The sequence below is a fragment of the Epargyreus clarus genome, unplaced genomic scaffold, assembly GCF_041222505.1.
Source record: "Epargyreus clarus isolate Ecla_fem2 unplaced genomic scaffold, WU_Ecla_fem_2.2 ptg000012l, whole genome shotgun sequence".
Taxonomy (NCBI): domain Eukaryota; kingdom Metazoa; phylum Arthropoda; class Insecta; order Lepidoptera; family Hesperiidae; genus Epargyreus; species Epargyreus clarus.
In genome coordinates this window covers 2,025,122-2,042,017 of record NW_027332220.1, presented here as the reverse complement: position 1 = coordinate 2,042,017, position 16,896 = coordinate 2,025,122, and the positions used below count along the sequence as shown (strand labels likewise).

Here is a 16,896-nt window from a genome sequence, read left to right as displayed (position 1 = left end):
CGTTTAATGGTACATATATACTGTACAAATTTGTGGAAAAATATTTCAGTGTTGCCATACAAAAAATAAATACATGTGCATTTTTGTATGTAATATTTCAAGCTGCTGTCTCCTTTTGACGTCATTCCAATTAATGAGGTGTTTGTCGATTTTAACAGTTATATTATGGTGAAAAATTATATCAGTGTTGTCATACAAAAGTTCATATGCATGTAATATTTCAAACTTGTATTCTTTTGATATCATTACAAAGTATGAGGTGTTTGTAGGTATTTATAGTCTGAAAAAAAATCATTTTGTTAAAAAAAATATATCAAAATTGTCAAACAAAAATATCATTTTTCATACATATGCATTTTTGTATGCAATGTTTCAGGCTTTTCTCTCACTTTAATGACCACCACCACGATGACCGGCACCATTTTACATTTTTTCTTAGTATTTATTGTAAGGTCACATTTATTATTATACCTTACTGCGTTAGTTCAACATTATAAAAATAAATTAAATTAATATAGATAATATAATATATAGAAATAATGTATGACGCGTTTTTATGTACTAATAGACTACACATTTTGGTAAAAAAATATTTTAGTGTTGTCATACAAGAAATAACAATTTTTATAAATAGTTATTTTTGTATATAAGTCTCCTTATTATGTCTTTAAAATGTATGGCTTATAGACAAAAAAATCACGACCCAAATTCTTGGTAATTTGCAAATATTAACTCATATCTTTTCCAAACAGCCCCAAACAGAATTAATAAAACTTCAATATCGGGTAAAAAATGTAAAAAAATTTTGCACGCAAAACTAAAGAAGACAACCGTTTCGCGAGCTGCTTTAGCAGCGAGCGCACACAAGCGATACCTAGTCTAATATTATAATATTAGTGTAGATTTCCTTAGAATGCCTACAAATATAGTAGGCTATTCATTCCTACGACAGGCCTTTAACACAATGGCGTCACTAAATCAATAGCATAATGGTAGTAATCGCACATTATTACAAGTAATTTGTACTGTCGTCTGTCAGTTTCCTAACAATCCGTCATTGCCCCATATTCCGACAGATCACGCTTTGCGCAATCCGTATGCTGTTTCCAATACTACATTACCAACACTTGCTATGGTAATAACTAATTATGTATCTACAGGGTGTTGCATTAAATACATTTACTGCTATGTTCTGGTTTGAAGGCTGTAGGAAGGGAATACTTTTCCGAGGCGTTCCAGCTTAGTCCTCAGGGGTAGTGGCGCACCTATGTCCGACTCCAGGTAGGAATTTCTAATCCTATCTGGGGTTGATTACAGTTGTCCATGGGCGGCAGTAGCCACTTAAAAAAATGCACTTATTTAAGAAAACTGGGATTATAACTGCACTACTATGGTAAACTTGACGCGAATTTTTTAACATCTTGGATTGATTTAAAACGGTAACATGGGTAACATTAAGAGAGTTTACAGACCAGAACTTAATGACCTTATGTACTTGCTCCTTTACCAACTGATCACGCTTTGCGCAATCCGTATGCTGTTTCCAATACCACGTTACAAACACTTGCTATGGTAATAAATAATTATGTGTCTACAGGGTGTTGCATTAAACATATACCTATTTACTTACTCGTTAATGTCCAATTTATATTACTTCACTTAAAAAATGTACGTGCAATAAAACTAATAGTATGCCAAACTTGGAGCATATTTTTTATCTTTTATTAGGCACTAGTGGTGCCCGCGGCTTCGCCCGCATTTTAAAGATATAATATGCTAAGATATAAGATATGATATGATAAGAGATATGATATAAGATCAAATGCATAGTTTCCGATTTTATAAAATGTATATAGATGTTCATTTTTATATAAATAGATAGATGATCGACTAACATGGATAAGTAAAGTAACTAAAGGTAAATTATAAAAAAGTCGAATTTCGATCTTCTGGGTTGATAGATCGATTCACTGAATCGATCCATTACTGGAGATCGATTAAAATAATCGATTTTTTGGTTCAAAAGATCGATTCTCCGATTAATCGATCTCAGATCGCCATCCGTAGTTCCCGTATTTCCGGGATAAAAACTATCCTATGTCCTTTCTCGGGTCTCAGACTATCTTTGTACAAAATTCCATTAAAATCGGTTCAGTGATTTAGCCGTGAAGAAGAGACAGACTGACAGAGTTACTTCCACATTTATAATATTAGTAACGATTAGTAAGGAAGTAAGGATTTGCTGACGGATACATAATTTCAGTGCTTATTTGATCCTGATAACCTTTTATTCGCTATCCTCGAAAAAAGATCGAAGATAGAATCGATTCTAGGGCCTCGATTTTTTTGTCAATCGATTTATTGCACTTCGATTCGAATCGATTCAAAAATCGATCTTTTTCGGAAAGTATCGCCACCCCTAATATAATCCTAATAAATCTATATAAACAAATATAATGTTGCAACCGTCTCCGATTGCAAGAATTTATATTTTTAAACTCATGGTTATTTAGAGTATGCCAAAAGACCCACAAACGGTAGGATCCATTACTGGAGACCGATTAAAAAATCGACTTTATTGGTCAAAAAGATCGATTCTCTGATTAATAGATCTAAGATCGCTATCTGGGATAAAAATTATCCTATGTCCATTCTAGGGTCTCAGACTATCTTTGCACAGAATTTCATTAAAATCGGTTCAGTGGTTTAGGCGTGAAGAAGAGACATACAGACAGACAGAGTTACTTTCGCATTTATAATATTAGTAAGGGTATCGATTAAAATAATCGACTTTTTGGTCCAAATGATCGATTCTCCGATTAATCGATCTTAAATCGCCATCCCTAGTTCCCGTGGGATTTCCGGGATAAAAACTATCCTATGTCCGTTCTCGGGTCTCAGACTATCTTTGTACAAAATTTCATTAAAATCGGTTCAGTGGTTTAGGCGTGAAGAAAAGACAACCAGACAGACAGACAGACAGACAGACAGAGTTACTTTCGGATTTATAATATTAGTAAGGATCTTGAATTGATTTGAAAGGGTAATTTGAAAGGTTTTGTTGCATTTAATAAAATATATTTACTTGTTAATATCCAATTTATATTCCTTCACAATTTAAAAATATAATGTACCGTGGATAAAAACTGCATTACTACGCCAATTGTACTTGACTTGAAAGAGTAACAAGTGTAACGTTAATTGTTAAAATCAATCATATGTTTGGTTTTTATAATAAGTACTCGTTAAGCAGTCGTTTTCTTGTTTTTAAAATAATTACCTAGGTGTAAGCATAAAATAATATTGAATCAACCTGTATAAACATAACTCAGTAGATTATAACAGATTCCGTAACAGCATTGAGCCGTTTCGACGAGTAATTTATGTAATAATTTAAAGATCGTAATAATATTATGACACGATCTCTTAAACAAAGTGTATATGTATTTATAATAATTATCTCGTGGTCGACGTAATAATACGAAGGTAGAAACGGTGCGAAACAATCGGGTAGGTCACACTTTTTTCTGCGTTTCAGTGCAAGTGTGTGGAACTCCGAAGCACGAATGCACGAACGCACGCACATACGCACACACACAAACACACACACACACACACACAAAAGTTAAATACATAATATGCATATAATAATGTGCGTAAATATAGATCAAATTAGCGTAGCGGCGATCGGGGAATGAACTCTTCTCTCCCCAAATAAGCTCTCAGGGAGAGGGAGAGTCTGAAAATTATTATTATTATTAACTCTTCAAAAAAAGTGCATAAAGACTTTTTGTATCAGCTTCAGGTACACCCTGAGTACCCTGTCCCTGTTCCTGAATGGAGTTGCTTTCAGATATCCATAGAGGGCAGTAATTACTTATTTTGAAGGTAGTAAAACCCTCCATAATATATGATTTTAGACTAAAATTATTTATATTGTTTTTATAATATTGGAGTAGCAGACGAGCATACCATCCACCTGATAATGCCAACTGTGGGTACTGCCACCCATGGACATCTGTAATCAACCCCAGATAACATTTCCTACCTGAGTTCGGCCACAGGTGCACTACTACCCCTGAGGATTAAGCTGGGAAGCCTCGCAAAAGTATGTCTCCCTTACCACACCTTTCTAACCATAACACATCAGCGCTTAGCTACTATTAGGTAGAAATAGGTGTGACAGTAGTGGCTTCTACCACCTTCTCGTTATTTTACAATTATCACAATAGATCTTCAAATAAGTTTCACTTCCAAAAATATCGTACTAACACAAACATTCGGCATGTAAAGTGCAATCATCATGATTACTGCAACCACAAAGCATGTTAGAGATCTCGCTTCAAGATTTAAACCACCAATTTGAGCAATCATTATAATAACTCGAATAGGAAAACGATAATCCAGTTTACCACTACTTGATTGCGCAAAACGTATAATGAACGATTTTCTCGTAAAAACAGACAATTAAAATGATATTATTCCAAGTTTTATGATTACCTTAAGCTGTCTTTAAGGGTACTATTAAAATTTCATTGCTAATAAATATGACTCACGCATAACTTGTTGTCTGTGTCGCTCCTTACCGATTTACAAAATATAAACGACTAAGCAACATAGGTCGCGGTCGGGAGATGGATTAAAGACCGTCAGTGGCTAATTGGAACTTCTACGATTCGGAAGGACGCTATGACGTCGGTCCTGGATCGCTTAGTGAGCGATTTTTATAATATAAGTTGGAACATCTGACATTAATTTTGCTGCTGGGCCATTTCAAGCGAGAATAAACATCCTGCATCGCTATTTCAATGCTATAGAAGAAGATGTGACACAGCAGAGCTTTTCCTTAAGTACAATAAATATGTGTAATCCGAAAGTTATTGTTCGCCGATGGAAGTTCCGTAACACACAGTTGCGTGTTCTTCCTTCGGGTTTTCTTCTCCAAAAACGAAAGACCTTGCAATGAGATAGTTCATTATTAACGATCAAATATAAATTTCTAAAGTATCCTTACAGACTGCATAAAATATTTTGATATATTTTCATGTTATTCACCTTCAAACAACAACGAGCGATCAAACAAGTTGCGCAAGCGCACATCCATTCGGATCTGCGCACGCGACGTGTCGTAACGTACGATCATTTACAACGAGACGGATTGCGATTAATTACGCTGGCACAAGACTATATGACGTACAGAGGGGTTATGTTGCCACTACCATGTTTTGAGTTCTATATTATACACTTCAGAAATATCAAGCAGTGCTAGCATCTCTGCAACACGTTTGCGTACGTCCTACTACTGGGTACGGGGCTTTTCCGAAACTCTTTGCCAAATTGAATTTTTTTGCCAAAACTTGACAATATGTACTATAAAGAAATTGTCAAATGCCGAGTATTAATAATGATACTTAATCAGCGTGATGGACTATGGCCTAAACCCTTCTAATTTATTAAGAGACACAAGATTAGAATATCAGTAGAACCGAAATGAGTTGATGAAGATGATGGAAACAAAATAAGATATGATAAGATCGATCCGATATTTCACTTTTTCTGACGGATTAAATAGGCAAAAAGTCCGTAACTAAGTCAAGAAGATTAAAAATGTTGGCCCATAAGCTTTATAACTTTCAGTTCACACAGTAAATGAATGGATCTATAAATATGATAAAGTACGAGATATAGACCATCATCATCATCATCATCATCGTCACGGGTCTCCTCTCATAATGAGAAGGATTAGGCCATAGTCCACCGCGCTGGCCAAGTGCATATTGGTAGACTTCACATACTTTTGAGATATTTTTTTTATAAATCTCTCAGGTATACAGGTTTCCTCACGATGTTTTCCTTCACCGTTTAGCAAGTGATACTTAATTTCTAATACGCACATAAATTTGAAAAATCGGAGGTGCATGCCTGGGATCTGAACCTCGAACCCCTCAATCGAAAGAGGTTTCTGAAGGTGGTAGAACCCATTGTGGTTCGACTCCGGCGGCACCACCGCCACACCTATTTCTACCTAATAACAGCAGTGTTAGGCGCTGCTGTGTTCCGGTTTGAAGGGTGTGGTAAGGGAGACATACTTTTCCGAGGCGTTCCAGCTTAGTCCTCAGGTGTAGCGGCGCATCTGTGGCCGACCTCAGACAGGAATATCTAATCCTATCTGGGATTGATTACAGATGTCAATGGGCGGCAGTAGCCACTTACCATCAGGTGGACTGCATGCTCGTCTGCTACTCCTATATTATAAAAAAAAAAAAAAAAAAACACTAGGCTATCACTGCGAGATATAGATGCTATTACATAATTAATAACTGCCATCAGTCTTTAGACTCATTAGTGCGTATTGTATGTAGTTCCCCGTCTGTCGACGCATGCGCAGGCGCAGTGAAAGCAAGCGGAAACGAAGAACACTGCGGGCATGTACAATGGCGTATTAATTTCTTGTATAGCATATGACGGTTTATTGGTGGTTGCGAAATCGCGTGCTGAAACTAATTGCACTGATAATAATGGAAGCATTTTTGCATGTTCGTCTAACATTGCAGGACCCTTCGTGGCCCGTTGTTCAATTTGGTGAAGAAAAGTCACTAACACGAGACATTCCAATTTAGTCCACGGTACCAATACTAAGGCATTTGTGTTCCGGTAAGACTAAAATCCTCTATGGTTGATTAGAGATATCCTCCAGAAGGCTTCAGATGAAAAATTCTAAGACATTAAAATATAAAACGCAGCTGAGTTTGTCCTCGAAACTTCAGGTTTGAAAAATTCACCTCCTACAGTGGAATATAAGAATGATTGCAGCCAGGCGTGACCGAGCCGTTGTTTTTATAATACAAGAGAAAAGACTAAGGGAACCCCAGATAAGATTATATTACTACCTGAAATCGGCTACAGAACATATCGCTTTAAATGCGAAAATATGTCTCCCTTACCACAACCTTCAAACCAGAATACAGCAGCGCTTAATCCTTATTATTAGGCAAAAATAGGCGCAGCGGTGGTGCCGCTGGAGTAGGACAACAGAGGGTTCTACCGCCTTCAACAATTAGTTTAAATCGAACGATGAGTAAATCTTCCGTTGTAATCGAACCACAAATATTACAGTCCTTCTAATTTCAATCCCCTTAGATGTAATAACTGTGTTAGAAGCTCCTGTGTTCCGGTTTGAAGGGTGTGGTAAGGGAGACAGACTTTTCCGAGGCGTTCCAGCTTAGTCCTCAGGCGGCGCATCTGTGGCCGACCTCAGGTAGGAATATCTTATCTTATCTCGGGTTGATTACAGATATCCATGGGCGGCAGTAGCCACTTACGATCAGGTGGACTGCATGCTCGTCTGCTACTCTTACATTATAAAAAAAAATGCTTCGTCATACCAGTGCGATCGTGAAAAGTGACGTTCAGTTAACAGTTAGTTTATTCCGTGTCACGTAACATAGCATCGAATGAACAGGTTTAGAACAACCAACTATTGGTTGAACTAGGTTGAGAACAACTAATAGTTGGTTTTTCTAAACTTAGTTAAGTATAGTAATTATAGTGACTGTTTCATTAGTCAAAAGTTGTGTTTCAGGGTAGATTAAGGGAGAAGTGGTGGGAACTATGTTTACAATATCGTAACTATAGTAAGTCAAAGTTGTCAACGCAAAATGGTAGTGTACTTTGACAGTCACTGGAAGAAGTCGGTTTGGCGTCTGATTAGCATTTTTTTTCGCAATTTCTTTGGTTGTCATATCACTACGGTGATTTTTGTTACATGGGGGAGGTTTTAAAATGGTGGCATCGTTAGCAGCTATACGAATATTGCAGTGAAAAACTGTTTTTACTTTAGATATAAAATAATAATTATACTTATTATTGTTATACTATCATTTATTTATTATCATGTTACTTACGCTAGGAGGCATATAATAGTTTTAAGATTGTGTTTTCTCTGTAAGTGTATTGTCCATATTCTTAAGAGAAAAATAAAGTCTTTAACCATAAAAAGTTACTTACTCAAAAGTCCCCCCTCTCCTTATATAGGCCCATACGTTGAAATCTGCTTGTCTATTTCAACTTCAATTGGAACTTCAATTGGAACTTTATAAAGAAAATAGACTATTTGGTCGTCTATCTATGGAAAGCAACAGATTTTAATTTTGCTATATGGCTTAGTTGATTCCTTCGATTCCTTCTTATAAGATAATAGATAATTCTTTTTCTTCTAATAGATAAGAACCCTGCACTGAAATTCAGGTCTTATACCTCTGGCTCAAGAAATAACAGACAACTAACAAAATACCAACGGTTACGTCTTAAGCCTATCTTATCCAAAATTAACAAGTTATGGATTGAGTCACGTTAATTAATTTAATAACAGTGGAATTGGCACAGCTAGCGTTCGTAGATAACAATCAGAGGAGGCGGTGATAATTAGTTAAGGTGATTGCAAACTAGGCGTTTTAGACGCGCGTTTTTTTCAACTGGATAAATTCTATCAATATGTTGTACGCATTGTAAACGTTCAATATTTTCCAACTTCAAAAGTGCGACCTGAATATGACATAATAATATGATATATAGTGCATATTGAAATAAATAAATATCTACACTAATATTATAAAGAGGAAAACTTTGTTTGTTTGTTTGGTTGTAATGAATAGCCTCAAAAACTACTGGACCGATTTTAAAAATTGTTTCATCATTCGAAAGCTACATTATCTACGAGTAACATAGGCTATATTTTATATGAAATATATTTGATAAATAGATTTTGAGGCGGTTCAATGTTTGCCGGGTCAGCTAGTTTATAATAAAACAGACAGGTGCCTACTAAGAACAAAGAGAAATAACTGTACATTAAAATATCAATACAGACGAAAGCGTATTTTTGACCAAGGTTATCCAACGAACTCAGTATGCCTAGCAGTCCGGAGACATATATTAATGTCTTAAATAATGTGTTATTTTTAACGACGTGGGTAAGGTAATAATTAAATCATTGTTATATTGAATGGCGTCTTAAAAAGCGTGCCGATATCAAAACCGCGCGTCTGTGAGCAGCCTTATAACTTATTGTGAAACGATTTTGCGGTTTTTATCGTGAAATAATCAGAGGAGTTACACTGTCGTCGAGATATGTAACTGTTTGGTAACATTCAGTGGGCGAAACTGATTTACTCACCTATTTTATACATATTTTATTTTTTACGTTACGAATGCAAGAACTTAATTACTTCTACTTTTGTTTTAGTTTATTTTCAACAAGTTACATTTAATTATTTACAATATTAACCTAATAAAAAAGTACAAAATAATATATGAAACAGGCTTTAAAATACTTATAATAAAATAGTTAAATATAACAAGAACGCTCACATTTATATCTACAAACATTGAACAACAGTGTCAAACATACATACAAATACTAGCTGACCCGGCAAACGTTGTGTTGCCCTATAAATAAAAAAATGTTAAGGGTGAAAAACCCTTATAACTTGGGGGTATGAAAAATAGATAGCCGATTCTCAGACCTACTGAATATGCATATAAAATTTGGTGAAAATTGGTAAAGCCGTTTCGGAGGAGTACGGTAACTAACATTGTGCCACGAGAATTTTATATAAAAGATTTACTTAGATTACGAATGCAAGAACGGCCCCAATATATATCTACAAACATTGAATGTATTATGTCAGACAAAATCATATTTTTCTGTAAAATATTTTGAAGGGTTTCGTTATTAACTTTGTCATTTTTGGTTTTAGAGTAAAACGTTATAGTAAGTTGTAGATAATTCAATTTGAGACTCTAATTATGATGCGATGAATAGTTTGCCTGATAGAGCTTGAAAACTCTTTTTCAAGATGGCAACGGAGGGACAAGAATTGCAACCACACAAACTTATATTTAGCTTTACAAAAACCCTCCCTTGACATCCAAAAAGGAAAATGGCGCTCAGAAAATCCTCAGATTTCTGCAAGCTAAGGACCAAAAATTGTAGGTGGTAGAACGCTTTGTGGTTCGACTCCGGCGGCACCACCGCCACACCTATTTCTACCTAATAACAGCAGTGTTAAGCGCTGCTGTGTTCCGTTTTGAAGGGTGTGGTAAGGGAGACATACTTTTCCGAGGCGATCCAGCTTAGTCCTCAGGGGTAGCGGCGCATCTGTGGCCGACCTCAGGTAGGAATATCTAATCCCATCTGGGGTTGATTTCAGATGTCCATGGGCGGCAGTAGCCACTTCCATCAGGTGGACTGCATGCTCGTTAGCTACTCCTATATTATAAAAAAAAAAAACAAAAATTGTAACATTACTAAGATATAAATACCAGTACGTTCATACACATTATACGGAACCTTACTTTTGTTTCGTCGCAGACCGTGTCTAACAAGTGCGATTGATGTTGATATAAATGCATCATTAGGCTAAGTAATTATTCTTAGCTGACTACAGTAAAACACCTCTAATTTTACAAATTTGAATTAGAATTTGCATATTAGAAATAAATTATCACTTGCTATAACAGTGATGGAAAATATCTTGAAGAAATCTATACGCTTGAGAATTTGAAAAAGTTCTTAATATTGTGTGAAGTCTACCAATGCGATGGACTAGAGTCTAATCCCTCTAGACTCTGAAAAGACCCTTGCCCAGCTGTGGGCTAATAATGTGTTTAAGATGACGTAGTAAGAGTAAAATATGACTGAAAAACAAGAAAGTGAAACGAGTATTATCATCTTACAAATATTTCATTATGAAACAATCTCAAAGGATTCTTTTTTCAAAGAATTCGCACTTTGCACTTTGCTAGTGCAATGAACAACTAATCCCTCCCACTCTGAGGGGAGACCCGTGATAACCACGACAACATTAACAAATGCGCACACCGTTACGAGCGCGTTACAGCGAGATGTCTGATCTCTTTCCATTCCATTGTTTACGTAAGCACTAGGAAATGTTGCGACACGACTGTGTCACCTCGCATCTAGACTTGTGTCTTACTCTACCAGAGATTCTCAAACTTTGTTCGCCCATTCTTAGAATCAAGAATTTTCTAGCGCCCTCAATTTTTATTTATTTAAAATTTATTGCATCACCTGTGTGAAGAAATGTACAAAAAGGCAAGGCAAACATAATGCCTGATGACTTCTCTACCCGTCAACCCTGGGTGGATGTAGAGTATTTGCAGCAGGTGTTATACTATGGTAAAAAAGCGACAAACAGCAGACATAATATTATCATTATCAGTTCTTATGATTATAGGTCGCGGAAAAATAAATTAATATTAGAAAACGTTTTTAAAAACAAGTCCTTATCTTAGTATTTTTGGAAAACCTGTTTATTTGATACCCATTTCATGTACTCAGTAAGAAAATCAAGCTCCTATCTTTTACGGTTCAGGAGATAGAGCCCTTTGACAGACGAACAGACAGCGGAGGCTTAGTAATAGGGTTCCGTTTAACACTTTGGGTACGGAACCCTAAAAAGAAGAAATAATTCACTATATAGTCCGCCCCAAACTGCTAGTCCGCTCGAAGTTGTTGCGAGCAGGTAGTCATACAATTTGCTATGGCGACGCGATTCATTTCTATGTTCAAAGCGGGCTAGCAGTTTTACGCGGACTATTCTTAGGTACTTATCTTCACAAGTATCACAACCTCTAAATCACCATGATCCGGGTAATTGCCTAATTAGAGCCTTCTAAGTCATGTGTCTACACTACTCTAGTCTCTACACTCTACATTGTGTAGAGTAGCATAATCTGTAACGTCCCATTTTTTGTGCCTCCGTCGGTCCGTTTAAGCAAGATTACTCTCGCTTCGAGTTTTGTCACGATGTATATTTGTATTTCAACATTATTGCGCTTTTGAAACAGCATAACGTTATTATTAGTCTAGCTAGATTTTTTGGGGGTTTCGCAAACTGATTTTTGTTACTTCATACTTCCTAAATATAGGTTGCATATTAGAATGAATTTTTATCATTTTTTGTGACGTACATTTTGTAAAATTGTTTTTTTGAGCATTGACATTTTCTGTTAACTTAGATTTTTCTTGACTGGGTTAAGTCATATAGTGCTTATAGCTCCGTGGCACTGGCAAATCGCTTGCAATAAGCCGTTTTAATCAATACTGCAGACGTCATAAGCAGTACGAGTAATTTTATTAGCAGTCGTTAAAATTGAACCTTTAAAGCCGTTGGTATATAAGAGATACTTGTTTAGTATTAAGCTGAAGTAGGCACCGAGCATGCACTCCATCTGATCGTAAGTGGCCGCTGCCCATTAACATCTAAAACAACTCCAAATGGGATTAGAGTTCTTCCTGAATTTAGTCCAGTTTAGTCTGTCCTGAACTGGTTAGGCTTGAAGTAACCTGCATCGTGGTGCTCTATATTCAATCTTGGTATTGGTGACTGGTAGAGATCGGAGTTAGACGCCCCTTTTACATTTCTAGACCCGCTCGTGATTGCGATGCCACTATTAACCCTACTTTTAGCCTTATAATAACAATGTTTTAATGACTAGAAAAAATAATGGAAATCCTAGCTAAAGTCAATCAATAATAAACTGATGGTCTTTGAGAACTAAACAAACCTTAAAACAATCTTCACAACAAAACAGTAGTGAATTCAGCTTCCAAATGCAAGGTAATGTAACAGCTGACCCACCCATACGACCATAAGCACTTTCTTACTGCTGGGCTCAGGTCTCCAGAGGAGGCAAGATGGGAACGGTTTATGCGCCCAATATATTATGCCCTATTATATTATTAACTATAGTTTACCAAGTGCGAATTCGCAAAATGCGAATTGGTAGATTTTACAAATCTTAACGAAAATTTAGAGTATTCTCAGGAATATATGACATTTAGTAAATTAATGAAAATGTACATAACTTCGAAAACTTAAAGGTGCATGTGATTCGAACGTGAAACCCTTAGCGCGAGCAGCCGAAATCATATCACAAAACGAACCGCGCGCTTACGGTCGGACGTATGTATATTTAACAATAATCTTGGATGAGCACGAATTCATTAGATTAGCGAAATAACACAAACATTCGGAATTAGTCTATTAAAAATTATTTGCCGCGTATTAATCTTTGACCTCGAATGTGGCGCTCGGTAAGCGCTGGCGACAATGTACCTACTACCTCAGTCTCGCTCCGGCAATGGATGGAAGTGGACGTGCGTGTTGTAGTGATTAAATTGTTTACGTGCACAATAGTGAAGTGACAGTAAATGTTCAGTGTTTTGTGAGTGTGTTGCAATGGCTAATCTGACGCTAAGGTACCTGGACGAGCTCTCGTATGTCCTGAATAGCAGGAAGCATCTCGCGACCCAGGCGAAGGCATCTTCTGTTGGTGATCTCCTGAACGCAGAGGACGATCGCTACCCACCGGTACGTAAACTGACGATTTTGATACAATTGTGAACCACTGGAGATTTTGGCAATTACGCTAAACTGTCGCGTTGCGACTACTGGTCAAATTTTGGCAGAACTGAAAAAAGAGTGAAAGGTAGACTCTATGGTCAGCAGAGACAATATAAGGTCGGAGGTACACGACCTTTGTCGACAGTCTCATTGTTTGTAACATTAGATTTACAGCATATTGTGCAAAAACATAATATACCACATATGCATGCCTTGCTTCCGTTATAAAAATTGTTCACGTTTTCTATATTGAGTTTTTGCTCGTTGAATTGAAATTTCAAATTCATTGTTCGTTAGTGAGTTCCAATCTTGGAATATTAATTGAGTTTGTCTAATTACGCTTAGGATGTGACGCGTATTCTTGGCTTTTTATCTTTATAGTAGTTTAACATTGGAACTACTTTAGAGAGTCTAATCATTCTGGTTTATACGACGAAATATTGGTTGATTTATATATAATAACGAGACAGGTTTTAAATAAAAACATAAAATCCTTGTAAACTTTGTGTACAGCTTATCCATATTATGCATTTAATGCCAGCATCTACCGAGTGTAACCTTTTGCATGTTCTTAGCGAATATATTTTAATAAATTATAAATTACATAAAAACTAATATTTAAAATTTTTAAACTTATACAATTCGTATATAAAATTCTCTATTACTTCAGTAAACAATAAAATTAAACAAACCATAAATAATTTTGCCACATACTACTTTATTAGGTCTTTGTTTAACTTACGTAATTAATGTAAATGATTAATGCTAAGCGAAATTCCATTATCCAAATCTTACTAGAGATATTACGCACAATGAAAAGATTATGCGTATACCTAAGGCTTAAGCTTTATATAATATAGCCATTAGTGTCTTCATGGTGTGACGTTAGACACCGCATTTTCAATCACAAAGAAAGCCTGTAATTATTATCGATCCATCTATGATTTGTAAATGCAGGTGGACATATGAATTAAGTTTTGTTTCATACGTAAGTGTGACGTGGGCCTTATTAATTTATCATAACAGACATCAAAAACCAAGTTCTTTTCAAGTTGAATTTATTTTTTGTTTTACAGGATATTTAACAAACGCTGTATAAAAAGTTTATTCGTTTTAAAAAGCAAGCGATTATTTATTTGACAGATAAAACTCTGTGGTCTAAAATAACACCAGCTCCATAAATGTTCTTTTAGCATTGTAGATGATTTTTTTTAAAGATGTGCATTATAGTTTTTTTCGCCGCTTCTTCTCAATAACGAAATACCTTGCGAAGTGGTGGTACATTATTGATATTAAAAAAAACAATACTTTTAATATTTTTCTGCTAGACATTTTGACTAAAATATTTTTAATTTTGACGACGATATCGGGATATCGATACCTTAATTCGCAAATCAGCCAACTCCACTTTTTGTCAAAATGTTTTTTTTATTTATTTTGATAGTAAATGGCGTTGAACGAAATCAAAACAAATAAAAAAAAAACAATTTGACAAAAAGTGGAGTTGGCTGATTTGCGAATTAAGGTATCGATATGTGTTATTTTTTTGTGTTTATGTATCTTTAAAGATTTGTTACTACTGGTACCTCTTTACAAAATAAAATTAACATTTAAGAGACTTAAAATACTTTATTTCGGTACCGGGTTAAATAATTTTTGATTTGCATTAGAAATTGTATATGAATCTAATTACATAAAATTGTTATGTAGCCTAATTTAATTATGTGGTTAATGTGTGTGTCTTAGATGTGTGTGCATGAAATATGTGTGAGTGTATGTGACACTAATGGCGGACCATAAAAGCGATTCCAAGTTTTTGTCCGCATTTTTGCGACGTAATCCCGAACCCGTCTGTCAATCTAGATATATCTTTGATGGAGGTGTGGGGTTTCGGGGGTGATAAATCGTTAACTGGTGTCAGCTGGGAAAAAAATGATTTGCACTATCTAAATCTAGTACTACAGTCAGCGTAGATCTATTAGCCGATTACTAATCATTTATAACTTGAATTTCGAATTCAGTAAATGTAATACAAAATGGCGGTTGTGTTTATGTTTTTCACTTACACAGAGCGCGAAACACCACCACACAAAGAAAGCAACTACATCCTACCTGAAATCAATCTGATGCGTGATCTGATGGTGCTATCTGATGGCAAAGTTGCTTTAATGCTTAGTATAAGTATGTCTTCCTTACCACACCTTTCAAACTAGAACGCAGTAGCGCTCACACTTGCAGTTACTAGGCAGAAATAGGCGAATAGATGGCGGTGGTGTTTCTTGAGTCTTAACATAAAGTTAGTTTAGTTCCACATTAGATATGGTGTCTACACAATTTTTCTTCATTTTCACGTAGTAATTTATTTTAAAATGTATTTACTTCTCATCTATTTATATCTTATTTCTTTCTTTTTTCCCTTTCTTTCTCACATTCTTTCTTTTTTCATGTTCTCCTTTCTTCCTTTTTTCATTTTATTTTATTCCTATTTATTATTTTCATTTTTTTAGTATAGTTGTACCGCCTTCAATTTTTCTGCATATCCCTAAGGTTGACTGGATGATACTGTTATTTAGCATTAAGTCCGCCTTTTGCACCATACTGTTTTTAATATGGTCAATAAATAATAAATAAATAAATAAAAGATTCTGCCACCTTCAAAATCCTTACGTTATGTTATTTTTACCGTCGAATAATTTTATTCAAAATATTTAATAATTAATTGTTTAACAACTGCTACTTTATTACTGCGTCATATTCTTATCCTAGTATTTCAAATCCTTCTTTCTAAATTTGGGGTTGGCGACTTACTTCAAATAAACAAATATCTCACACAATTACTCAACAATTAATTTAATTATAAATTGAATGTACATTTATAGTTACCTGAAAGAGGAAACTGTATAGGTGAATACTACTTAATAAAGGATTACTGGCGCTTAACTTGAATTATTTGTAAACACGGATAAATATAAACATGTTTGATCAAGTAACCTTTTCAATATAATTATTAAGTAACCGAACATTAACAAGTTATGAAACGACGTGGTTAGGTGTTAATTTATATAGAAGCATAGTTAACTAAAAATCATGTAATATTTAAGTATGAAAGTCCTTTTAATGGTTTTATGTAATTAAATATTTTTTTTTTATTTTAAGTAATATATTTTCGTAATTTTATATAGGTACTGCTACTCGAGCAATTTTTTAAGAGATTCCGATTGATTCCTAGGGTATAGCCCGCACCAAATTCCTATAAGATTCTAGTCATATTCGGGATGTCCATGGGCGGTAGTAACTACTTATCAGAAAGAGGATTGCATGCTCGTTTCACTCGTTAGCTATTTTAATAAGCTATGTATAACTGTCATATAGTCCAAAGGTTAAGTAATATCGTGGCGAAATTTTTACTTTATTTATTGGTAAGGGGTAGTTTACAGGGCCATGTATCGTTAGTACCTACCCGTAG

General features: G+C 35.3%; 1 protein-coding gene across 3 annotated transcripts in view; it reads right to left on the bottom strand.

Moving 5' to 3' along the window:
• The window catches only part of LOC140746081 (probable beta-hexosaminidase fdl), a 55,691-nt gene extending 42,219 nt beyond the window's left edge, over positions 1 to 13,472 (bottom strand). For 2 of the 3 annotated variants that reach the window (XM_073078081.1, XM_073078079.1), the window contains exon 1: positions 13,290 to 13,472. In XM_073078081.1, the coding sequence (XP_072934182.1) occupies positions 13,290 to 13,350 (61 nt within the window). In that variant the 5' untranslated portion in view covers positions 13,351 to 13,472. The remainder of the gene's footprint in view (positions 1 to 13,289) is intronic. The other variant, XM_073078080.1, reaches the window with a different exon arrangement.
• Between the last annotated feature and the right edge of the window lie 3,424 nt (positions 13,473 to 16,896).